At 47.2% G+C, this 26,402-nt stretch overlaps 1 protein-coding gene across 1 annotated transcript; it reads right to left on the bottom strand.

The window, feature by feature from the left end:
- Nucleotides 1-7,770: 7,770 nt before the first annotated feature.
- LOC120401188 lies at nt 7,771-20,498 on the bottom strand. The gene is made up of 6 exons (XM_039530841.1): nt 20,247-20,498; nt 13,321-13,369; nt 13,021-13,075; nt 12,138-12,239; nt 9,459-10,523; nt 7,771-7,822 (listed from the first exon to the last, which is right to left on the bottom strand). The coding sequence occupies exons 1-6, from the start codon at nt 20,496-20,498 to the stop codon at nt 7,771-7,773; spliced, it is 1,575 nt and encodes a 524-aa protein (XP_039386775.1).
- Nucleotides 20,499-26,402: the final 5,904 nt, after the last annotated feature.

The following is a 26,402-nucleotide window of genomic DNA, read 5'->3' as shown; positions in this document are numbered from 1 at the left end:
ATGTCCACGCAGTGTGCAGAGGCGGTCAAAAAAGCAAACAGGATGTTAGGAATCATTAAAAAGGGGATAGAGAATAAGACTGAGAATATATTATTGCCCTTATATAAATCCATGGTACGCCCACATCTCGAATACTGTGTACAGATGTGGTCTCCTCACCTCAAAAAAGATATTCTAGCACTAGAAAAGGTTCAGAAAAGAGCAACTAAAATGATTAGGGGTTTAGAGAGGGTCTCATATGAGGAAAGATTAAAGAGGCTAGGACTCTTCAGTTTGGAAAAGAGAAGACTAAGGGGGGACATGATAGAGGTATATAAAATCATGAGTGATGTTGAGAATGTGGATAAGGAAAAGTTATTTACTTATTCCCATAATACAAGAACTAGGGGTCACCAAATGAAATTAATAGGCAGCAGGTTTAAAACAAATAAAAGGAAGTTCTTCTTCACGCAGCGCACAGTCAACTTGTGGAACTCCTTACCTGAGGAGGTTGTGAAGGCTAGGACTATAACAATGTTTAAAAGGGAACTGGATAAATTCATGGTGGCTAAGTCCATAAATGGCTATTAGCCAGGATGGGTAAGAATGGTGTCCCTAGCCTCTGTTCATCAGAGGATGGAGATGGATGGCAGGAGAGAGATCACTTGATCATTGCCTGTTAGGTTCACTCCCTCAGGGGCACCTGGCATTGGCCACTGTCGGTAGACAGATACTGGGCTAGATGGACCTTTGGTCTGACCCGGTACGGCCTTTCTTATGTTCTTATGTTATGTTTAAATCTAAAAACAAGCAGTGGGGGGCTTACACTGTTTCTTTTTTCAGAAAATCTCTCAACAGCTCAATGTCTTTCTAGAGGCCTTTGAGAACTTACAGATCGGTAGCCCCGTGGGAGTAAATATATCATGCATCAGCTGTTTTTGCTCATGTCTGAGACACAGATCTCAAGAGGAAAATCCGGAAAAGGACAAAATGGAAGAATGAACCAGCTCAGACTCCCTTATGGCAGGGGTCGTGGTGTCCGTTTTTACAGGCAGGCGGCTGTAAAAGTTTGTGTTAAACCAGGCGATTAATAAAACGTATTTAAATATGTCAATATGAATGTGTCCCCCTTCATATTTGTGTTAGTAAAAGACGGTGCCAGTAACAGTCATGTCTACACCGGCAGCTCTGTTAAAGAAAATATATTACACCCCCGGGGAAGTTGGGAGCTTCGGCGGGTGACCCTTCTTTTTCAAGTGGCCAAAAAGCCTCGTAAAATGCTTACACTTTACATAAACCGGCTCGAATACGTTTTAAAAGAAACAAGACCATTGGGTCAGATGTGGATGCGCAATGGCAGGCAGATTCGGTGAAGATGCATCGGTTCTCCAAATGCAACATCGTTTTTAAGTCCATCTTAACAGTGATAGACATTCTAACCAAATCTGCCTGGGCCTTAGGCCTAAAAGACCAGAAGCGTGGTGAGGTATCCAAGGCCTTTAAAGCTATTTTCAGCAAAGGTCGCATGCCTCAAAAATTACAAACCGATCGGGGGAAAGAATTTTTAAACAAACCTTTAAGCAGATTGTTAAAGCGGCATGGAGTTCACCAGTTTGTTACTAATAAGGAAGTCAAAGCAGGGGTTGTAGAGGATGTGGAGATATTTTACAGCCCATATCACCTTTTGCTACATTGACGTGTTACCTGAGTTTATAAAGACTTACAACCAGAGTTTTCACAGAACTCTACGTACCAGACCCGCTGATGTTAGCCCTTCAAATTCTCTGAAGGTATGGAAAATGGTTTACAGAGGTGGTTTTAAAATAAAACCGGTTGTTCCCTCTTTTATAAAAGGCGACCATGTGAGACTATTTAAAACCAAAGGAGCTTTTCAAAAAGTTATGAACAGACGATTCCTTGGGCATGCCTAGCCTTGCTCAACATGTGCTTCAACAAGCCCAGACGTGTATTTTGCAATGATTTTCATAGCTCTATTACCCAATAAAGCCCCCCAGGTGAGGGGATTAAAGACAATTGATGTTTGGGGTTTGTTTTTAAAAAATAAAAATAACCAATTCAGAAAAAAGGACACAGATTATTATTTTTTTAATAAAAATAATCGCTTGTGAGGTCCCCTAAATAATCCCCCAGAGGGGGATTCCAGTCACCCTCCCTTTTCACAAATATCACGAGTCAGTGTCGTGGTACAGGCACCGCTCTTGCAACCTGTCTAGGAGGTTGTATAGTTCTAAGCGGGCATAAGCGGTGGTGAAACAGGCTATGAAGACGTTGGTATTGCCAGAGACAGAGTACTGGTCTTTTGCGAGCTTCCAAGACACACACGCGGTTTCATCGTCGATAAACTCGCAGGATGAAACCTCGTAACTGGGGGAAAACAGGTACTGAAAGAGTATCAGAGGGGTAGCCGTGTTAGTCTGGATCTGTAAAAGCAGCAAAGAGTCCTGTGGCACCTGATAGACTAACAGACGTATTGGAGCATGAGCTTTCGTGGGTGAATACCCACTGCACTCCACTTTCAGGTACTGAAAGCGTTCATCAGGGTCTCTCACCATGCAGCTGTTGGGTAGGTTTGTTCTTTGGCCAAATTTACCCCACAGAGAATTTAAAAACAGTTTAGCCATTTGGCACTTAGGGTTTGTCAGTTGGACTGTGTGCTTGATTGTTTGTTTGAACAGTGTGAATTGGGAGGCTTTGTTCCAGGTGGGACTTGAGTGGGCCCGACTGCTATAAAAAGGCAGTCAGCAGCGAACCAGCTGAGCGGCGAACAGCAGAGGCTAATAGAGTGCGTTTGCCTGGGATCTGTCCGAGAGGAGGTCCACTAAGTGCTGCATTGGGGGGCTGTGTTGGTGAGTATCTGAGTGTCTGTTGCAGGGGACAGTTTGTCAGTTGGACCGTGTGCTTCATTGTTTGATTGTTTGTTTGAACGGTGTGAATTGGGAAGGCTTTGTTCCAGGTGGGCCTTGAGTGGGCCTGACTGCTATAAAAAGGCAGTCAGCAGCGAAGCAGCTGAGCGGCGAACAGAGGGAGTTTGTCTGGGGAGAGCCCACTGAGGCTTTCATCTTGCGGGCTTCTGTGAGTTGCTGCAACAGCTGAGGAAGCTCTTGGAAGGAAGAAATTATGGAAGGTGAGCGTTCAGGTGTTGTAACCTGCACAGGTTGTGCCATGTTTGTCTTTCTTCCACAGGACAGAAGCGACTTTGTCTGTACAAAGTGCAAGCTGGTCTCCATATTGGAAGAGAAGGTTCGAGGTCTGGAGAAACAAGCATCGGCCCTGCGTTTCATAAGAGAAAATGAAGATTTCTTGGACAGATGTCAGGATATGCTTCTACAGGCACAACATCCTGAAGAATCGGAGCAGGTTGGGCAGAGGGGAGAGAGGGACGGTGAAGAAATTTGGCAGCATGTGACCTCCAGAAGAAGAAAGAGGAGCATCCATGTACCAGCAATGGAGATGCAGATGAGCAACCGTTTTCATGTTCTTTCCACAGGTACTAATGTGGAGAGTGGACTAGATGATTGTGACGTTATGAGTGTGGTATAATATTTCATTGAAAGGTGACAGGGCCAGAAAGAGTTAATCAACTCACAGACTGACCTGACCCATGAGTGAACCTTAAGGACTGGTTAGGAAGATATGTAAATTAATAGAGCTTTGAAATGCAAGTCTGCATTGTTAGCGGTAAAAGGGTAGATGTTTGCTCAGGGCTTGTGATGTAAGCAAACAAGTCTTGTCTATTGCTATAGTTTGAATTCAAAGATCAAAAAAGGAATATTAACATTTAGGAAGATACTTGAGTGAAATAGTATTATTGTCTATGTGTCTCTTTGAAGGTTGTGGTAACCTGTATCTGAACTGTTTAATGGATAAATTACCCTGTGCTAATTGCCAGGATGTTTGGGAGAAGGAGAGGTAAGCCTATTGTTTTCTCAGGCCGAAAGGCTGCTGGAAATGTATAAAAACCCTGGGACACGATCCTGCTTCATCTCAGATCTGCTTTGGGTTTCAAGAGGGGGAAACCTTAAGCCACAAGGACTGAGATCCCCAGTCACTGACTGGAGTCACCCTGAATACGGACATTGGACTATAACCTATGGACTATTTCTAAAAGGACTTTTGGCAACTACAAGCTCATCTCTGCTATGTATCTGAACCTCAAGAGTTGAATTCAAGTCTTTCTGTATCTTAATCTTTTAACCAACACTCTCTCTCTCTTTTTTCTTTTTAAATAAATTTTAGCTGAGTTAATAAGAATTGGCTGTAGCGTGTATTTTGGGTAAGATCTAAGTTATAATTGGACCTGGGTGTGTGGCTGATCCTTTGGGATTGGAAGAACCTTTTCTTTTATATGATGAGATAAGATTTTCAGGAATCATCAGCATATCTGACAGGTGTGTCTGGATGGAGGCCTAAGGCTGGGCACTTTAAGGGAACTGCGTGGTTTGGACTTCTGAGTAACCAGTAAGGTACTACAGAAGCTGTTTTGTGCTGGTTGGTAAATCTAAGTATTGGAATAACCACCAGCATTTGGGGTTTGTCTGCCCGGTTTGGTTTCCAGTTCACCCTGATTGAGTGACCTCAGCTGGCTCCCACGGGCAGCACTGTCACAATGATACATCTGAGAGAAGGGAGCAGAAGGAGACTCCACCAATTGGAAGGGACAAGATGCACTGTCCTAGGGATGGGGGTTCCACAACCACCGCTCCCAAGAGAAGGAGAAGGGTGGTGGTGGTGGTTGGGGACTCCCTCCTCAGGGGGACTGAGTCATCTATCTGCCACCCCGACCGAGAAAACCGAGAGGTCTGCTGCTTGCCAGGGTCTAGGATTCACGATGTGACGGAGAGACTGCCGAGACTCATCAAGCCCTCAGACGCTACCCCTTCCTGCTTCTCCACTTGGGCACCAATGATACTGCCAAGAATGACCTTGAGCAGATCACTGCAGACTATGTGGCTCTAGGAAGAAGGATAAAAGAGTTTGAGGCGCAAGTGGTGTTCTCGTCTATCCTCCCTGTGCAGGGAAAAGGCCTGGGTAGGGATCGTCGAATTGTGGAAGTCAATGAATTGCTACGCAGGTGGTGTCGGAGAGAAGGCTTTGGATTCTTTGACCATGGGATGGTGTTCCAAGAAGGAGGAGTGCTAGGCAGAGACGGGCTCCACCTAACGAAGAGAGGGAAGAGCATCTTGCAAGCAGGATGGCTACCCTAGTGAGGAGGGCTTTAAACTAGGTTCACCGGGGGAAGGAGACCAAAGCCCCGAGGTAAGTGGGGAAATGGGATACCGGGAGGAAGCCCGAGCAGGAGAGTGCAAGAGGAGAAGACTCCTGTCTCAGACTGAGAAAGCAGGACAATCAGTGAGTTATCTTAAGTGCCTATATGCAAATGCAAGAAGCATGGGAAACTAGCAGGGAGAACTGGAAGCCCTGGCACAGTCAAGGAGCTATGATGTGATTGGAATAACAGAGACTTGGTGGGATAACTCACATGACTGGAGTACTGTCATGGATGGATATAAACTGTTCAGGAAGGACAGGCAGGGCAGAAAAGTTGGGGGAGTTGCATTGTATGTCAGAGAGCAGTATGACTGCTCAGAGCTCCGGTATGAAACTGCAGTAAAAGCAGAGAGGCAGTGACCATGAGATGGTCGAGTTCAGGATCCTGACACAAGGAAGAAAGGAGAGCGGCAGAATACAGACTCTGGACTTCAGAAAAGCAGACTTTGACTCCCTCAGGGAGCTGATGAGCAGGATCCCCTGGGAAAATAACATGAGGAGGAAAGGAGTCCAGGAGAGCTGGCTGTATTTTAAAGAATCCTTATTGAGGTTGCAGGAAAAAAACCATCCCGATGTGTAGGAAGAATAGTAAATATGGCAGGCGACCAGCTTGGCTTAACAGTGAAATCCTTGCTGATCTTAAAGGCAAAAAAAGAAGCTTACAAGAAGTGGAAAATTGGACAAATGGCCAGGGAGGAGTATAAAAATATTGCTCAGGCATGCAGGAGTGAAATCAGGAAGACCAAATCACACTTGGAGTTGCAGCTAGCAAGAGATGTTAAAAGTAACAAGAAGGGTTTCTTCAGGTATGTTAGCAACAAGAAGAAAGTCAAGGAAAGTGTGGGCCCCTTACTGAATGAGGGAGGCAACCTAGTGACAGAGGATGTGGAAAAAGCTAATGTACTCAATGATTTTTTTGCCTCTGTCTTCACGAACAAGGTCAGCTCCCAGACTGCTGCACTGGGCAGCACAGTATGGGGAGAAGGTGACCAGCCCTCTGTGGAGAAAGAAGTGGTTCGGGACTATTTAGAAAAGCTGGATGAGCACAAATCCATGGGGACGGATGCGTTGCATCCGAGGGTGCTAAAGGAGTTGGCGGATGTGATTGCAGAGCCATTGGCCATTCTCTTTGAAAACTCATGGCAATCAGGGGAGGTCCCAGATGACTGGAAAAAGGCTACTGTGGTGCCCATCTTTAAAAAAGGGAAGGAGGAGGATCCGGGGACTACAGGCCAGTCAGACTCACCTCAGTCCCTGGAAAAATCATGGAGCAAGTCCTCAAGGAATCAATTCTGAAGCACTTAGAGGAGAGGAAAGTGATCAGGAACAGTCAGCATGGAGTCACCAAGGGCAAGTCATGCCTGACTAACCTAATTGCCTTCTATGAGGAGAGAACTGGCTCTGTGGATGAGGGGAAAGCTGTGGATGTGTTATTCCTTGACTTTAGCAAAGCTTTTGATACGGTCTCCCACAGTATTCTTGCCAGCAAGTTAAAGAAGTCTGAGCTGGACGAATGGACTATAAGCTGGATAGAAAGCTGGCTAGATCGTCGGGCTCAACGGGTAGTGATCAATGGCTCCATGTCTAGTTGGCAGCCGGTTTCAAGCGAAGTGCCCGAAGGGTCGGTCCTGGGGCCGGTTTTGTTCAATACCTTCATTAATGATCTGGAGGATGGCATGGACTGCACCCTCAGCAAGTTTGCCAATGACAGTAAACTGGGAGGAGTGGTAGATACACTGGAGGATAGGGATAGGACACAGAGGGACCTAGACAAATTAGAGGACTGGGCCAAAAGAGACCTGATGAGGTTCAACAAGGACAAGTGCAGAATCCTGCACTTAGGATGGAAGAATCCCATGCACTGTTACAGACTAGGGACCAAGTGGCTAGGCAGCAGTTCTGCAGAAAAGGACCTAGGGGTTACAGTGGATGAGAAGCTGGATATGAGTCAACAGTGTGCCCTTGTTGCCAAGAAGGCTAACGGCATTTTGGGCTTTATAAGTAGGGTCTTTCCAGCCCTCCTTTCTTTTAGACCCCCTGAGGATATAGCAGCCACCAGTATTCTGAACAAAGCATCATATTTTCCCCAAATCTTCATCAGTTTTCTGAATGAAGCATCATACTTTTCCCAAACACAAGACTATGGGGAAGCTGTGACGAGCTTATGGTGTTGGGAGAATGGTTTGTCAGTCCTTGGTTTTTTATTCACAACCACTAGAGCGCATGCTCCGGGTTTGTGAATATGGGCATTTTCGCACACACAGTTTTCTCAGGGCTTTGTGTGGTGGTGGCCGCTGAGGAACTGGAGTTGTGTTTGTGTGGTTGGTTCTCAAAGGCTTTGATAAAGGCATCGTCGAGCTGTTGAGAGATTTTCAGAAAAGAAACAGTGTAAGCCCCCCACTGCTTGTTTTTAGATTTATGCAACCCCGTGGTTCCTAACCCATTACACCCCATCATCAGCCGTCACTTCCTAATCATTCATTTACCTGAGTGATGTCTTTTTCATTCACCTTGTCCTCCGGTGACTCCCCCGAGGTGCGTTAGCCTTCCTCCTCTAGACAATGGAGCGGACAATGAGAGGTGGTTATGCTCATTGGGGTGCCTCACGAGGGTTTGGGTTTCGGGTTCCAGCGTATCCATCAACAGCTGAGTCAAAGGGCCCTCGTCGCAACTCTCGCTGATGTAGTGCTTTTCCCACACAAGTCTAAAGGCCTCAGGGCTAAAACAAAGTCTGACGTTCTCACGGGGGTGGTGAAGGAGTCCATGTCTCCATGATCTCCAGAGCACACGTTCTGGGTAAAAGAGGGCCTCTTCTGCCTCAGTGCTGGGACTTATGGGGTGATGGTACTGCACTCTGACTGCAGAGGGCACTGGGTGGAGTTCTTAGAGGGGTCACAGGACCCGCTCCTGGGGGGTCACCCCGCCCTGGAACACCCCCGATTGGTCAAACCTGCTCTCAGGGCTGTCCTATGCAGCCAAAACCCATCGCGATTGGTAGAGGGCAGTGGGAGGAGTTCTTAGAGGGGTCACACGAACCACTTCTGGACGGGTCACCCCGGCCCAGAACACCCCCTGATTGGTCAAATCTCCTCTCGGGGTGGGCCTACGGGGGCGAAACCCATCCTGATTGGTAGAAGGCAGTGGGAGGAGTTCTTAGAGGGGTCACATGACACACTTTGCTTCCGGTCATGTGTCCGCCATGGGTGGGACTTCCAGTGACAGGTGGTTGGGGCTTAAGGGGTCAAGGAGCAGGTTTTGAGGGGTCAAGGGGAGGGGTTAGTGTTTTATTGATGGTAGGGCCCTTATACTACTACCAGACACCCTTGGAGGCCCTTGTCTTCCCAAGGGGTGGCTTTGTAAATTTAGCATCAGGTGTTCTTGAACGAGAGTCCTTGGACATTTGGGACTTCACTTTGTTTTGAAGCTTAGTGCAGGTTTTCTTGAGGCACATTAACATCTGTTTGAGAATTGGAACTTTGCTCCTTGAAGGGGATGATGTCCTAGCTCTAGAGGCCTTTGGTGACTTTGGGGGAGAACCGTCAGGACTCCCAGTTGTTTTCTCCCCAGCTTGCGAAAGCTCTGTTGTACTTGTAGCAATGGACACCATCTTTGGTTGCTTACTGGGAACCGTTTTCCCCATTCCATCCTGCGTCTTTCTCCTGTCTGCTGGAAGGAGCCACACCACTGGCATCTTTTTGTGGTTGGATGATGCAGAAGAGTCTCCTGGAGTCCATCGCTGTGGAATTCCATGGGATCTTCCAGGCAAGTCAGCACCTGCAGGGCCAGCTGGTCTCTTCCGTCGAAGCTTACTGCAGTTCTTGCAGACTCTAATTGGCAGCTGATCCCTGAAGAGCTTCGAATTCACAGTTCCATCGAGCCCATGTGGATCCATGTCGTCTCGAAGACCATGCAGCTCAGCAGATGTCTCCTCCTGAGTTTTCTTACCCTTCAGCTTTCCTGGATATGTCTTACAGCACTGCTGGCAGAATGAGACCTGGCCCGCCAAGGGGCGGGAGCTGCTCAACATTTCCATCAGGTGCTTTAGCTGCAGATTGTGTGCAGCCTGCCCAGCAATGAGAGAGTCAAGGGCGGATCTTGTTAGCTGCTCAGAGCCTGGGGCCTCTGGGGCAACCTGGTGGCTTTGGGTCCTGGGATGATCTGCCCTGCCCTCACCTGCCTGTGCCCCTGGCCCCAGACAAGAGCCTTCTCCCAAGAGAACCTTCCTCTCCATGTGCAGCTCCAGCTTCTCTTCAGTCCCTTTGGTGCCACTCACACTGGTAAGGGGCTTTCTCAACTTGCTCCTATAAAGGTGGAGTGTGTCTGTGAGCATCTTCTCTGCTATTGCCGTCTCTCTCACGAGGGGAGCATCTCTGTGCGACTCTCTCACCATCTTTGGGAATGCCTGCATTTGGATCTCTGAGCATTTCTGAGCAATGTGATCCTGCAACTTGACCACCAGCGTGGGCACAAGCCTGGCCAGGATGGCATCAGGGGATGCCAGGATCCTGTGGGCCTTTTGAGGCAGGGGTCCAGAGGGGCAGACACATGGCTCCTGGATCGCCTGTGCACGCTGAGGGCTGGTGTTGGATCTGAGGGGCTCCAGGACCTTTGCTGGAAATCCACATTTGGGCCAATCTGTGTCTAATATCAATTGCTGCTTGGTGTCCCGCTCACCCAGCAATGGCTCCCCCGGGATGGGGGTTTGTGGAGCTGGAGGCAGAAGAGCTGTGTGGGGTTTTTGGGGGGTGAGGGGTAAACCCTGCTCATGCTGGAGTCTCTTTGTGTGCACGTGACAGTCCAGTTCCTCCAGGACTTCACAGCTTAGGAAAGGGACCCTGCTCATGTTGAACTTCACCCTGGGGTCTCTGTCCGGTGGGTGCAGAGCAGGGACGTTAGGGATCATCTTGGCCAGCGACTCTGTGTATGGGGTAGGAGCCCCCAGTTGACTCTGCAGATGCTTCTGGCGGATGTTGAAGTCTAAGCCATGGACTGACGTCTGGTCCAGACCCATGGTCTGCTCTCCCCGGTCTCGTTTGCTGTGGGCAGGAGGCCTGGTGAGAGGCTGGGCTTGGATGGGATGAGCGGATCCTTCCCAGCCCCCGACAGGCATGATCTCCCCCGTGTGGCAGAGGGGCTCTGATTGAATCATGGCGGCTTCTCTCAGGGAAAAGGAGCTGGGACTCCGGAGGGCAGAGGTGGTGGATTCCCTAGAGGAGTAGGAGAACTGGCTCGTGGCAGATGTCGACACACTCGGCCTGTGGGAAAGAGCAGACAGGGACAGATGGGACATGGCTCTGCTGAGCAAAGGCAGGGCTTGGGCACAGCCTTCTAACAGTAGTGCAGTGGGGCAGTGCCTAGGCATGCATTGCACACCACACCCCGACACAAGGACATCAGCTGGGTAACGAAGGACTGAGAGGGGGAGCTGGCACTCATTTTATCTAGAACGATAACCCCTTCATCACATGCACATGTGCAGCACCTAGCACGATTGGGCCTTGAGCATGATCGGGGATCTACTGCTATTTTAATAGAAAGATTAGCTAACAACAATTGGTTTGGGGGAGGAAGATGTGAGCATGTGGGTGTAACCCTTGCCAGAGGATGTTGTGAAGGCCAAGACTATAAACTATAAAAGGAATTAGATAAATTCATCAATGGTTATTAGCTAAGGTGGGCAGGGATGGTGTCCCTAGTCTCTGTTTGTCTGAAGGTGGGAATGGGCGACAGGGGATGGATCATTTGATGATTCCCTGTTCTGGCCATTCCCTCTGCTGCACTGGCATTGGCCAGTTTTGGAAGACAGGATACTGGGCTAGATGAACCTTTGTCTGACCCAGTCTGGCTGTTCTTATGTTCTTACATTCTAACCCACTGGAAAACTGTCCTGTTCTAATGGCTGATACCCTAGAGGCTAACAACTTACTATTGCTCCCAGTTAATGGAGTTTCTCTGGTGGTGGAGGTCTGTGCTATGGTCCTGAAAGTCCTGGCTGATGACTCGTGTTTAGGGTGTATCACGTGGTGTCCCACTCACTGCTTGTCTGGTGCCTACTCTGGGGATGGGATTAGCTCTCGGTGTCAATGCCCCTTCCAATTGTCGCATGTGGTCACTGTCACTCCCACAATGACCCAGACAATATTCCTGTTCACTGCCCTGCCGGTCCATGCCAGGCCCTTGGGGGCTGGTAGGGAAACCTGGGCCCACACTTCACACTGGGGTCCAGGCCGGGGACCCTCAACCCAGCAGTTCTGGGCTTTCCTCTCCCAGCCTGGACTGCTTCCTACTACTCCTGGTTCCCCTCCTTGCTCTGGGTGTACCAGCTCCAAACACTCCCCCCTCTTCCCAGGGAGGGGCTGCCCTTTCCCAGCCGCAGCCCCTGTCTCTTGCCAGCTTCCTGGCTTTATAGGCCCCATCTGTTCCTGCCAGCTGAGCCTGCTTGGAATCAATTCCCTGCTCCCTGGCTCTTCCTGCAGGTGCACCCTGTGGAGTTAATGGGCCTGCCTGGCCACCTGAGCCCCTTCCAGTGCTGTGTGGGGTGGACACCCCCTCGCAGGGTGTCATTTAATTGCTTTTTCTTTCAAACACAGCATGGGCACGTTCTAGACAGTCGCCTGCTGGCAGATATTGCCCTACAGAAGGATTTGATCCTACTCACAACCCCAACTTGTAGTCTCTGCATTTAATTTCTGATCATCCCTCACCTCACTTTCACTGGTATCTCACCTTGGAAGCTAAAGCCTCTTAGTGGCTTTTCCCTGTTATTTTAGGATCCTGGAGAGTCTGCTTTTCCCTGCTCCCTCTTCTCTACATTCACTCTCCCCTCCCACCCAGACCACAGTCTGGTGCCCCCTGATCAGTTGCCTTACGGTATCAGAACTTCATCCAGGTGTCTGGCCATGTACTGTAGCCTCCTCTCAACCAGCCTGAGGTACTGAGCCAAGCCGAACTTCTCCGGGTGCACAGGGCAGCTGTGGAACAGAGATTGCAGATAGCTGAGTGCAGACCCTGCCCTCAGGCCCTCTTTTACCCAGAGGGGAGGCACCGAAAGGCTCCCTGTCCCATTCTCCACTGAGGCAGCCTCCTTCCCTGCAATACCCGGGCCTTGGATGTTCTGGTTTGGGGTTAGCTGGATTGTTAGGTGAGCCCTGTCTAGTGCTGAGGAGGTGAGAGTGTATCCTACTGGCAGTGTGTGTGTCATGTCCCACCCACGGAAGCTAATCAACCTATAGGGTAACAGCCTACTATAGCTGCCAACTAATACAGCTACCTCTTCAGCTCTAAGGGGTGTTTTATGCTGCAGAGCTGAAGGTCCAGGGTTCAAATCCTGCTGGGGGACTGGAGAAGGGGCCGTTACACAAGTGCTGCTGGATCCCTTTCACTCTACTCACTGTACCAGAAAGGCCAGCCTTCCTCCTGATCTGTCCACCTCACCTCCCCGGGGTGCACGGGGCTGCTCCCAGAAAACATTTTCTCCCCCTCTTGGGAGGGGAGGATGGTCCAGTCCAGTTGACACAATCTACCCCCCACCACCACTGCCCCAGGTTAAATGAACTGTATGATGCGTGGGGGTGGATTAGAGATGGAAACTTCTGCTGGGTGGGAATGAATTGCATGAGTCTAAAGGAGAAGAGTTCCTTGTGTGGTACATAGGTCGGGGCAGGGGAGGGATTACTCGGGTGGGGATGAATTGCATGATGCTAAAGGAGAGGACTGACCCACTGCAGATTTATGGAGCGGGGCATTGCTTACCATATCTCTAGGGATGCACCAGCCTCCTCCAGCTCTTCCTCACAGCAACCAAAAGCTGCCAGAAGTGAGACATAAAGGAGACATTTAGCTGCTTGGGCACCCTCTGCTTCCTAGCACCCTAGAGCCCCAGATTTCAGGGGCAGCCTGTGAACGGAGCCCCAGCCAGTGCCTCTGCACGACTCTGGGCACGACTGTGCCTTCACAGGAAGAGGGGAGGCAGGTGGGGGAATAGACCCTATTTCTCTGCTTTGCATGGGGCCTGAGTCTGCCACCGCAGCTGTGGGGTCAGGGGCTGCTTACCTTTCGGTTTCTGCTTTTTCTTTCGGTGTGTCCTCTTCCTCCGAAGAGCCTGCCACACACAGAGAAAGCAGCAGGGTTAGAAGAGAACTCCTCAATAAACCTGAGAGAACAATGAGCCAGAGGGGATTGCCATGTGGGGCCAGGGGGAAGTTTTTCTTTGTGGAAGAGTATTGTACTATGAGGCCTCCTTGGTAGGCATTGTGCTTTCTTGTGATGCAGACAATGTAGGGCACACAGCACAACCCATAACAGGGGTCACTGGAACAATCCAGGGGTTGGAGAAACAGGGATTGCTGGTACCCGGAGCCTGCAGAGTTTATAAGCATTGAAGGAGAGAGCCTGCAAAGTTCTCTTTCCTGCAGAGATGACAAAACTCTGCAGGTTTTAGGATTGCAGGGTATGCAACTAACCCCAGATACCATGCACGAAATTTAGACCTTGGGGGAGAAATCCGACCTCTGGACAACAGTGTTTCCTAGATACATATTTAGGGAATGCATGCTATCAGGGTTTTATCTGCATGCATTTGGGATGGCCATGCTACTCCTGAGTGGTGAAGCCATGAATGGGGTATGCAAATCCACCCAAACAAGTGCTGATATAACTCCAATATCATCCTTAAACGGCAGCTCTTTTACACCAAAAAACAAAAACAACAGTTTGGCATGAGTTCAGCCCACTTGTCTGGGAGCTGCAAAGTTTCTTGAAGGTAAACCGCACTGCTTGCAGCGTAACTAGCCAGGTATTCCCTTCACAGGCTAGATCTTTCTCGCCTGGGCGCAGCCCCTGTCCCCCTCCCCCACAGTTTAGTTCCTTTATTTCTTCAGGTGTTTTCAGCAGTCTTCCTTTTGGGGCAGCGAGGAGGTGGAGAAGAGTCTAGATTAACTTCCTTCCAAGCCTTAAATAGGATTTGGCTATGACAGGAATCCTTTGTCTCCCAGTTTGACCCCTCACTACCTCCTAGTGGAAAAATACCGCCAGTCCCAAATGATGTCCATCTGAGGGAACTGAGATTGTTTAATCCGCAGAAGAGAAGAATTGGGGGGTGGGGATTTGATAGCCGCTTTCAACTACCTGAAAGGGAGTTCTAAAGAGGATGGATCTAGACTGTTCTCAGTGGTGGCAGATGACAGAACAAGGAGCAATGGTCTCAAGTTGCAGTGGGGGAGGTTTAGGTTGGATATTAGGAAAAAACTTTTTCACTAGGAGGGTGGTGAAGCACTGGAACGGGTTACCTAGGGAGGTGGTGGAATCTTCTTCCTTAGAGGTTTTTAAGGGCAGGCTTGACAAAGCCCTGGCTGGGATGATTTAGTTGGGAATTGGTCCTGCTTTGAGCAGGGGGTTGGACTATATACCTCCTGAGGTCCCTTCCAACCCTGGCCTTCTATGATTCTATGAGGTGACATGATCACATGACGCTGCAGTGTCAAAGCAGCATCCCAGGAAACTTCTCAGGAAGGAGGAAGATTAGTATCTTCCAAGTCCTATTGCCCTTCCTAATGGCCCATCCAGGCTGATTGCCCACTGTTTGGGGGCATTCCCCCGGTGCAAGCACTTTTGTAATTGATACAGAGCCCATATTCCTTGCTTCAGATACAGAAATGATACATCCATACAGATAGGATAATCCCATTCAGTAAATCAGAACCTTTCCAATGATATCTCACATAACCCATCTTGCATAAAACATACTTTAGTTATGCCATATTCATAGAACAATATTTCTATGAAGAATATGGGGCGTAATGTCACAGGGGTGAAGAAGCATGTGGACAAGGGCGATCCAGTGGATATAGTGTACCTGAACTTTCAGAAAGCCTTTAACAAGTTCCCTCATCAAAGGTTCTTAAGCAAGTAAGTTGTCATGGGATAAGAGGGAAGGTCTTCACATGGACCAGTAACTGGTTTAAAGATAGGAAACCAAAGGTAGGAATAAATGGTGAGTTTATGAAGAGAGATAAATAGCAAGGTTCCCCAAGGATCTGTACTGGGACCAGAGTTGTTCAACATATGCATAAATGATCTAGAAAAGGGGGGAAACAGTGAAGTGGCCAGATTTGCAGATGATACAAAACTAAAGATCGTGAAATCCAAATCTGAATAGGCCCTCCTTTTTCCCAGATGTATAACTCTGTGTTGGGCTGTGTGAAAATGCATTTTGTTTGAATGGGCCCCATTTGCCAAACCAACTCTCCGGAACTCTCTGTATGACTGCCCTGTCCTCATTGTTATTTACCATTCTGCCAATCTTTGTGTCATCAGTACATTTTTATCAGCAGCAATTTTGTATTTACTTCCAAGTCATTGAAAAAATGTTGAATAGCCTCAGACCTAGTACTGATCCCTGCAGAGCCCCATTAGAAAAACCCACATTTGAGGAGCCCTCTGACAATTACTTTTTAAGATCTGTCAGTTAGCCATTAGCCTGTTCTCAATCCCTTTAACCTGTGCTCCATTGATATTGTATAGTGCTGATTTTTAATCCAAATGTCCTGTGGTACTTGTGTGCATAAACAGGGGAATCTCAAGTTGGAGGAGAGAGGTTATTTTACCTCTGTATTTGGCACTGGTGCAACCAGTGCTGGAATCCTGTGTCCAGTTCTGGTGTCTAACATTCAGGAAGGATGTTGATAAATTGCAGAGGGTTCAGAGAAGAGCCATAAGAATGATTAAAGGATTAGAAAACATGCCTTGTAGTGATAGACTTTAGGAGCTCAGTCAATGTCGCTTAAAGAGGTTAAGGGTGGTTTGAGGAAAAGTCTATAAATACCTACCCGGGGAAGAAACAATTACAAATGGGCTCTTCAATCTAGCAGAGAAAGGTCTAACATGGTCCAATGGCTGGAAGTTGAAACTAGACAAATTCAGACTGGAAAGAAGGCGTCCATTTTTAACAGTGAGAGGAATTAACCATTGGAACAATTGACCAAGGTCATGGTGGATTGATTCTCCATCACTGGCAATTTTTAAAATCAAGATTGGACATTTTAATAAAAGGTATGCAGTAGGCATTATTGTGTGGAAGTTCTTTGGCCTGCGTTAGACAGGAGGGTCAGACTAGAAGATCCCAATGGGCCCATCTTGCCTTGGAATCTATGAAAAACAACACCTTACACAAGTCTAAGTTTGTCACATCTATGTTTGACATGGCCCATTTTCCATAAAACATTGTTAATCTGCTTTAAATATATTCCCGTCCTTTAATTCTTTATTGATTGATTCCCATATCAGTTTGATCCGAGCCTGCTGATTGAAAAATACTTATGTTTGGTTCCTGCATTCAGCTGGCATCAATCCAGCTTTTCTATCTCTCTAGGAGTCTCACTTACCTCAGATCTGGCGAGCCTCAGCACAGCATAAAAGACTACAAAGAGCAGATAGAGAAGGAGTGAACTCATTTCCCCAGGCTCAGGCACTAAGACACTCTCAACACAGGCACTCTCAAAGCAGCAACAAGTACCCAGGCTACACCTGAGGGCAGGTTGCTGCTCTGGCATCAGGCAGGCGCTGATGTCATCTCTAGGTCACAATGGGGTTGCCCTCCTGCAATCTCCCTCTAGTCTGTGAGGTATCAATGCTGTACTTAGATCAGGAGATGGGATGGGGCAACCGCCCAAGTGGGCTGAGCTCAGAATAAGGCAGGAGAGAGGGCATCAGGTTTCCCAGGAAAACCCTGGGTCTTTTCCGAGCTCTATGACTCTCCAGCCCCTAGGCAAGGGACATTTTTTCCCTACTTGTGGGAACTCCTAAAACCCTTGTGACTGAGGCAGAATCTTCCAGCCTGAAGTGAGAAGCAGCCCTGAAGTGATTCTCTAGTGCTACCAGTGCAGAAAAACGTTCATGGTATCGCCAGCCCAAGCATTCCAACACCATGAGCTGGGCCCCAACAAAATCATGAGATTGGCTTCAAAATAATGAGATCTTCAAAAAACATTCATCTGGGGACCTCTTCATTTGCCTTCTGGTATCTGAGCCGCTAGGGTGCACTCAATTCATGTTCTCCAGCTTCTCTTTGCAACCACAAGGGCTTAAAATTGGCTAACAAATAAAATAAAATAAAATAAAATAAAATAAAGAGCAGAGATTCTCAGATAAATCACTTCACTCCAGCAGTGGGCACTTTAAGAAAAGCACCCTATATCATAAGATAATAAAGAGCCCTAACTCTTATCTAACATGTTCAATCAGTAGATCTCAAAGCATGTTACAAAGGAGGTCTGTAGCATTAGCCCCCTTTTCCAGGTGGGAAATTGAGGCACAGAGAAGAGCAGTGACTTGCCTAAGGTCACCCAGGAAGACAATAGCAGAGCCAGGACTAGCACTTAAGTCTCCTGAGTTCCATCTAGTGCTCTATCCACTAGGCCACAATGCATTTGAAGTAAGGGGTCATAGTCAATACATTCCTGTAGCGGTTATTTTGGACTCTTCCAATACCATTGTTATTGAAGTTACACATGTTGACCTGTGGTCTGTGCTGGTACAGGGGCATCCTTGTTAAAACGAATTTCTCACAGCAGGTTGCATCTGAGTTCTTGTTAGGCCTGAACACAAGTTAACTGGACCATGTCTCCGATGTCCCCATGGGAAAGTTTAAAAGCCACTGAAGGCTTTGCAGTGCACTGACATACTGGGATTTTCAGAAAGCCTTTGACAAGGTCCCTCAGCAAAGGCTCTTAAGCAAAGTAAGCTGTACTGGGATCAGAGGAAGGGTCCTCTCGTGGATCAGTAACTGGCTGAACCATAGGAAACAAAGCGTAGGAATACTGCATGCAGATGTGGTCTCCCCATCTCAAAAACGATATCTTGGAATTGGAAAAGGTTCAGAAAAGGGCAACAAAAATGATTAGGGGTGTGGAACAGCTTGCACAGGAGGAGAGATTAATAAGACTGGGACTTTTCATCTTAGAAAAGACAACTACAGGGGATATGATAGAGGTCTACAAAATCATGATTTGTGTGGAAAAAGTAAATAAGGAAGTGTTATTTACTCCTCAGAACAGAAGAACTAGGGGTCACCACATGAAATGAATAGGCAGCAGGTCGAAAAGAAACAAAAGGAAATATTTCTTCACACAATGCACAGTCAACTCCTTGCCAAAGACTATAAGAGGATTCAAAAAAGAACTAGATAATTTCATGAAAGATAGGTCCATCAATGGCTATTAGCCAAGATGGGCAGGGATGCCCCACCATGCTCTGAGGGTCTCTAGGTTCTGTTTACCAGAAATTGGAAATGGATGACAGGGGATGGATCACTTGATGATTCCCTGTTCTGGTCATTCCCTCTGAAATACCTGGCATTGGCCACTGTCGGAAGACCGGATACTGGGCTAGATGGACCTTTGGTCTGACCCAGTGTGGCCATTCTTATGTTACAGCTGTTCAGCCTCCTTGATACCTGTGATGTCATAATCCTGCTCAGTTCTCCAGTCTTCCATGGAGTCTGGAGGGAAAGACAGGGTAGATGTCACCTAGTGAGCGGGGCCTGTGAGAGCAACCGGTGTTCAGGCAGAGAGGGGCTCCTGGGAGAGCAGAGTCAGGGCTCCGTTAAAGAGCCAGAGACAAGGGCCTGGCCTGAGTGTAACCCACCAAACTTTGATTACACCCGTACCTGTAATAATTCCATTGTATTGCAGGGACAGTGAGCAGGTTCAGTCTGTTCTGACAGCGGAACTCCCACCTGTGAAGAACACCACAAATATGCAAATTGGGACAGTTGGGGATGCCAGTAGCCTGAGTTGCTCCGATGTGGAGGAAAGACACCACAGTGTAGTAAAGCTGCTCAGGCTAAACAAAAAAAATCCTTCTGTTGATAAGATGACAATCTGTGGGTTAACTAAGATGCCTCATAAATCGAAACATGCTCTTATCATTACAGCAATACAGCACATACCAGTCAAAGAAAAATAACAGTATCTAACATACAGATTTCTTCAGTACTGAAAGGTACACGGGCCACTAATCCTATGCATTGAAAGCATGCGCTGCTTATTTGGCATTTATGTCCTCACACCCTCCTGAGCTGACCAAGCAGCAAGCACTCTGTTCTTTCAATAGGCTGGGATCCTTCTCCTGGCAGTTATCTGCTTGCTGCAGGTAGCCAAAGCAGGCCTGCGAACATCAGCCCTCGGGGAAGAGATCTTCAGCGCCCTTCCAATATGGCTGTCTCTCTCTGGGGCTGGCGGAACTGGCAGAACTGGAGGTTCAAATCAAGTCTCTGGAGTACATCCACAGCAGGGATCGGTCATCAGTGCTATGTTTAGATGGAGCTGAGGCATCAGCCTTTTATAATCTCTTGCCAAAAGATTAGGCACATTGTTCATTTTTACAGGTCTTGGTAATAGCAGCACATTAGCCAAAAATTACCATTAGCAATAACAACAAATTCATTGCAAGTGTCCATTTACAATCATTTTTGCTATGCCAAACCTTTGGCTCAATACCATTGGGGTTTGAGGATCCCCAACTGACCAAACCCAAAGATCTGTCCTGGATTCCCCCTTTCTCCCCACACCTCTTGCCTGCCCTCTCCCTGGCTGGCTGGGAGGCCAGGGACCCGGAAAGCTTGTGGCTTTGGTCGGGAGCTGGGAGGGTTTGGTCAGCATTCCCCAGCGGAAGGAAATAACTGTCCAGAGCCGGCTTAGTGCCAGGGGTGCTGGGAAGCCTGGGACCACGAGGGAGAGCCCTGGCATTTCAAGCACTAGCCGGTGGTCGGAGCAGTAAGGAACAACCAATGAATGGAGCCACGAGCTCTGTCTGTGGCCCTGTCTCTCTCTGTGGATGTGCCCCGTCAGCCCAACAGGGCCTGGTCAGAACAGGGGGCCTCGGGCCCTCCCACCCTCCCTTCCATGGGGCTGTGTCCAGGCAAGCTCTGCTGAGAGTGCAGGACGGCTTGGGGTTGGGGGGGTTGGGGAGGGGCCTCCTACCATCCTGCTTCTCCAGGAGAAGCTGTGCTGAGTCACCATGGCCACCAAGATGACCAGGACCAGAAGGACGCAGGTGTATATCACCCAGGAGCTGTCCCAGCAGGCACAGAACCAGCTCTGCATGATCCCCACTCCAGCATCAAACATGCTGGGAAGGATGGTCTGGACGCGCACTGGGGATGGAGATGCTACACTCCCTGCTGCTGCTATGGCTGGATCTCTCCTGAGGGGCTGTTTGGTCCAGTGACGCATCATAAAGGGCCAGGACCAGGCAGGTCCTGACATCACAAAAGGACTGCAGGCATCAGAGGTGGGCAAGACCCTGGCTCCCTGCAGTCCCTCCCCAGCACCCCATGAAGGTACTTAGAGACTGTGACTGAGTCACCCCGTAACCTTCTCTTCATTAAGCAAAAGAGATTGAGCTCCTGAGTCTCTCACTAGGCGGCAGGGTTTCTAACCTTTGAATCAGTCTTGAGGCTTTTTTCTGACTTCTCTTTCATTGATAACATCCTTCTGGAAGGGCATTCACCAGCATAACCCCTTGGAGAATGGCATTAAATTGGAGTAACACCACAGTGAATCAGGCAGACGCTGTGAGGCTCTGGATGGGACTGGTCCCCAGACCAGGTGTCTGTCTGTCAACATCCACCGGCCAATGTCAGAAGACGAGATACTGAGCTAGATGGACCTTTGGTCTGACCCAATATGGCCGTTCTTATGTGCCACCATCTTCCACCCTGGCACTGTTCAATTTAGAGACAGGGAGAGGAGAATTTTCAGAAGAAAATCTGATTAAGCAATTCTCTTCTCAGTATGACTAAGGATATCTCCATTTACTGTACACATTCACACAACATTGCCCATGCTTGCATTTTATCAGGAGATTGGCAACATTTGATGCAAAGCCTCAGCTGCTGGAGTAACGTGATTATATGAGTACTTGTGGCAGTACTTAAAGACTAACAAATTTATTTAAGCATGAGCTTTCGTGAGCTACAGCTCACTTCTTTGTTAGTCTTTAAGGTGCCACAAGTACTCCTGTTTTTTTTGCGGATACAGACTAACACGGCTGCTACTCTGAAACCTGTGATTATATGAGACTCTCAGCTTCCATGACAACAGTAAGTAAGTTTCTGGCATTCATGGTTGTTCAGAAAAGAAAAAATGTGACCCAAGTGCATCCTAAAGATTGAAAACCCAGAAGGTGAATAAACAGAATTCAAATTTATTTATTTTTTAATCACGGTTTTGGAACCAATCTCTCGATTTTTATGGGACCTGACTCAAGATTTTTGCACTCTGGAGGGTCATAATACTGAAATTATATAGTACAAACTGTTCTGTTTGCAACACATTTGTGACCTCTTGATTTGATTTAAAGTACATGTTAGGGATGTTAAGTATCAGAGGGGTAGCCGTGTTAGTCTGGATCTGTAAAAGCAGCAAAGAATCCTGTGGCACCTTATAGACTAACAGACGTTTTGCAGCATGAGCTTTCGTGGGTGAATACCCACTTCGTCGGATGTGTCAGGGACTCTAACCCCAACAGCGAAGTTCGTTGTCTGACCGCAGAGAGACAGGCAACACCAGCAAGGTCCGATTAAAAGTTCTTTATTGACAAGTGCACGCATCAGTAAAGAACAGCTCGTATCCGAAAAGAACCAGCAGCCCCCTTTACAGCTTAGTATTAGCCTATATAGACAATTTTATTATGTCATAAATCATTTACTTGAGCAACCCACCCCCTTTGTCTAACAACTAGAAATTAGACACCTTTTAATATATACGCATGCCTAGTCTCTACAGCATTAAATTGTTAATATCTCAACAAGCGCCAAAGGTTAGGAATGTGAGGGAGTTAAAACACACCGAACACTAAACCAGGGAGTTAGAGTCAGAACTGTGAGATGCTTGTGTTTCTTATCAGTTCTTCAAACAGTGTTTCTCAACATAACACAGCTGGTCCCAGCCCCTTCACTTATCTCACTGTTTCCCAGGGCTTTGTGAGACAATGCTGCTTCTCAGTATTTTCCACTCTGGGATTACCCAGAAACCTCTAGATGCTTGACTTCAGTCAGGTTGGCACAACTGGTTTTGTGCTACATCTTTATTCAGGCCTAACAGATGCAAGTCCCAATAGTGCTTGGATGTCCTTACAAATCAAACATCTATCGTGAAGATGGGTCGATGACTAATTAGCACATCCTCACTTCTTCATATCACCGGGGACAGAAGAACCAGCCATCCATCACCATAATTTTATCCCCATGGATGGGAATCTAGCCCTTGTTGCCAGGACTAATCACCTGAAGTTATGATAATGTGAAACCAATATGAATTGGAAGAGCCAAGAAACCAGTGATTATTCAGTAAATAGATTGTTCCCATGCAATGTAAAACCTGCCCTATTGCTTCAGTGTCTAGACATTCTGGTGACGAGGGCCATATAACTACAGTACCCAAACAACATGAAACCTACACGATTGCTTCAAATTCCACCCAGGAGTGGCGCCAGAGTTTCTGGCACCCTAGGCAGAATTTGGGGGGCGGCATTTTGTGCGCTCCCCACAGGGCATGCAGGAGCTTCCGGTTCCACTTCCATCGCGCCGCCGAAGAAGGACCCTCTGCCGAAATGCCGCAGGCGACAGCAGCAGTCATTGAGCTGCTCAGTTGCCTGCCGCTGTTTTCCGCGGCACATCAGCAGAAGGTCCTTCTTCGGCAGTGCGATGGGAGCGGAACCGGAAGCTCCCATGCGCCCTGTGGGGAGCGCACAAAATGCCTCCCCCCCAAATCCTGGCACCCTAGGTGACCGCCTAGGGTCACCTAATGGAAGCGCTGGCTCTGATTCAACCTGTGTTCATGCAGACCAGTAACAGCAACCATGCAGCACACACAGTCCAACAGACAGAATCGCACGGAGATTGATGATCTATGCAACCAATAATCTGAAGCAACAGAGAGCAATGACAGGATTTTCACAGCAGCAGGGGATGGGGCAGCAACAAGCCTGTCTCCACTTAACACATCATTAAGCCAATTATTGCTGATAGGCTAATTTTAGAATTTGTTCACAGTTCTGAGATTGACCAATAGTAGCCCTCTTAACACAGAAGGGCTGCCATAGGTTGGCAGATGCTGTGACACCACCCTGGGGGACTGATCCACCATCCGCCCAGCAAAGCAACACTTGCTTTAATGGCCAGTGCCCCTTATGTCATAGAGGATAGGTCCATCAATGGCTATTAGCCAAGGCAGTCAGAGACAAACCTTATGCTGTAGATCAGAGGTCCCCAAACTGAGAGGCGTGCCACCCCAAAGGGGGCATGGAGGAACATTCGGGGGGTGAAGCAGGCCTGGGCCAGCCCCCTCTGGGGGAGGGGGCAGGAAGGGAGCACCACTCAGCCCTGGCACGCCCCCAGCCATGGCCAAGCTCCTGGCCCTACACCTTGCCCCATGCCCAGCCTTGGAGTGGCTCCGCCTTCAGCCTCAGCCCCTGGCAGCAGCTCCATTCCCAACCCAGGTCCAAGACCAGGAGTGAGGGCAGGGCCTGGAGCAGAGCTTCACCTGGCTGCTAGCCCGCACTACAGTCCAGCTGTGGTTCTGCTCCTGCCCCCAGCCTCAGCCCCTGTCCATGGCTCCATTCCCAACCCTGACCCCATACCCACCCCCAGCCTCCACCCCCTTACCTCTGTCTGAGTCCAGCCCCTTTCCCCCACAAGCTGCAACCCCCTACTAACATGGGGCATGCAGGAATAAGGGGGGGCATGACCCCAAAAAGTTTGGGGATCACTGCTCTAGATATCCCTAAGCCTCTGACTGCCAGAAGCTGGGACTGGACAACAGGGATCAGTCAGTAATTTCCCTGTTCTGTCCATTCCCTCTGAAGTATCTGGCAGCAGCCACTGTCAGAAGAGAAGCTACTGTGCTACATGGACCATTAGTCGGAGTCGGCATGGTCATTCTTGTATTCGCATGTTAAAATTATTCCACACAACTAGAGCTGGTTGGAATTTTTTAATATTTGTTTTTAATCAAAAGATGCTTGATTTATTGAAACCAAAACTCTTTCTAGGAAAGGGTCTCTGTGATTAACTTTTGTTTGTAAAATAAATTGATGGAAAAAAGTTTTGACATTTTTGAAATGACAAAGTTCCATTTTCATGTTGACACAATTTTATATTTTTAAATGTAACTTGTATAAAAAGATGTTAAATAATCTTAAAAAGTCAAAATTAAAATAACACCTTTCAAAATTATTGAAACAAAATATTTTGACCATATCCAGAATTTTTTTTTCTGAATTTCAGTTCAGGAAAATGTTTGAGATTTCAAAATTTTCATTCCAATTTGGGATGAGAAAAACTTTCAAAATTTAAAAACTTCTTATGGGATTTCTTGCCTACCTCTACACCCATGCTAGTATAATTGGGCTTGATTCTCCACTGCCTTCCACTTTGTGTAGTCACATAAACTGTGCAAACTGACTATAGCTGCTACCAAATCACAATAACATCATTTCACATCTCCTTTGCATGTGTAAGTGACTGCACAAGGAGTATGGAGGTAAAGAAAAATTGACACAGATATTCCAATTCACCACCCCAGTACATTCATCTTATGCTGTAATGCCTCTATAAAAGACCCTGAGGCCTAATTCTTGCTGTCTATGGGTGGATAACAGAAGTAACTCCACTGAAGTCAATGGAGATATGCACTGATGTAAAACTGGTGTATGTGAAAGCAGGATCATACCCAGAGAGAGAGAGACAGAGTCAGGAAACCATGATTCCTTGGAAGATTCTCTCATTGCTGAGTGGTTCTCTTATTTTCACTTTACCATCATACTATCCAAATGCTATTTTCCCTCCTCCTTAAGAGATTTATCAAAAGAATGAACACTTTTTCTTTGTGTTTCGAGTAGTAATGAATAAATGGCTTTTCAGTTGGTTAAAATGCGAAAGGAGATAAATAATGATGAATTCTAGTGATTAGTCACTAATGTCTTTATTTATGGAGCCCCGGTACAGACATACTTCAGATCACAGCACAATTCAATATTTTTGAAGTACTAGTTTTTTCTAAATATAGAAAATTGGTCATTATCACTAGTCATGCCTTATTTATTCACTTTTGACTTTTAATTAATAGAAATGCCATTTATTCATTAAAAATTAAAACCACCTATTCTCTACCCCTTTGATGAACATGGCCTTACATGAGCAGTCTCATTGAGGGATGGCTTGAACTAAATGTATAGCCTTAACTCTGTGTTCAGTGCTGGACCCAACAAGCTCGGTGCATAACAAGCACAACAGAGAGTGGGGGCTTATCACCATCCTATGATCTTTCATATTTCATCGTCCTTTTCTTTTTTAAGAGATCTTGACTGTAGATAAATTAAATACCTGTCAAAATCTTTATCTAATTAATAATAAATATTGCTTTATAGAAGTTGCTCTCTCTTTCCTTGGCAGTATAAAGCAGTATCACAGAAATGTTATCTTAAAAAAAACAAAAACAAAAACTTGTCTCCATTATTAGTCAAGTTACTTTTGTAAAGAACCATCTAGATAAGAGTATAAGGTCTAATATGCTAGCATTCAGCAATGTGTTACTAATAGCATCATTAGCATATACCATATATAGCTGCACTGAGTGTCTTCTAAAGAGTTAGTGCCAAGTCCCAGTTTGTCAAATTGGGACACTGGAATGGCAAAATAATTCCATTCATTCCCACCAGCTAATTAAAATGGAGCTTAAAGCATCAAAACAGAAGCTTAGTGGGGCTGCTGTGGCATCCTCAGGGGTGACTTTGTAGGGAATGGTAAAAATACTTAATATAGTCACTGTTGCATGTTAAATGATCATCAGGAAAGTGCAAGCAATACAGGTTGAATAAGTACAGGGTGAACAGTGTCATCAGTTTGCTGCATTCTCTCTTTACTTTTCACTTCTTTGCACTACTTTCCTATTGTCTTGATATTGAAGTAAGAAGATAGATTTATAAAAACAATGCCACCTGCCGTTTACTTAGAACTCAAGTTCCTTTCTGAACCCTGCAAATATATAACATATAACCCTGCCCTGCTGATAAGACAGAGGTAACTGGTAGTGACCATTATATTTAGGTTGCCTAATACTTTCGATTAAAAAGGA

This window comes from Mauremys reevesii, linkage group 3, assembly GCF_016161935.1.
Source record: "Mauremys reevesii isolate NIE-2019 linkage group 3, ASM1616193v1, whole genome shotgun sequence".
Lineage (NCBI taxonomy): Eukaryota > Metazoa > Chordata > Testudines > Geoemydidae > Mauremys > Mauremys reevesii.
The sequence above is the reverse complement of the archived record's forward strand: the minus strand, read 5'-3'. Positions and strand labels throughout refer to the sequence as shown.

Coding starts and splice junctions, on each gene's coding strand:
- LOC120401188 (XM_039530841.1), bottom strand. CDS start 20,498: ATGCGTCACTGGACCAAACAGCCCCTCAGGAGAGATCCAGCCATAGCA. Junction 12,240..13,020: donor GGTGCATCCCTAGAGATATG/GTAAGCAATGCC, acceptor TCTGTTCCACAG/CTGCCCTGTGCACCCGGAGA. Junction 7,823..9,458: donor GGAGAAGGCTCTTGTCTGGG/GCCAGGGGCACA, acceptor TCCATTGTCTAG/AGGAGGAAGGCTAACGCACC.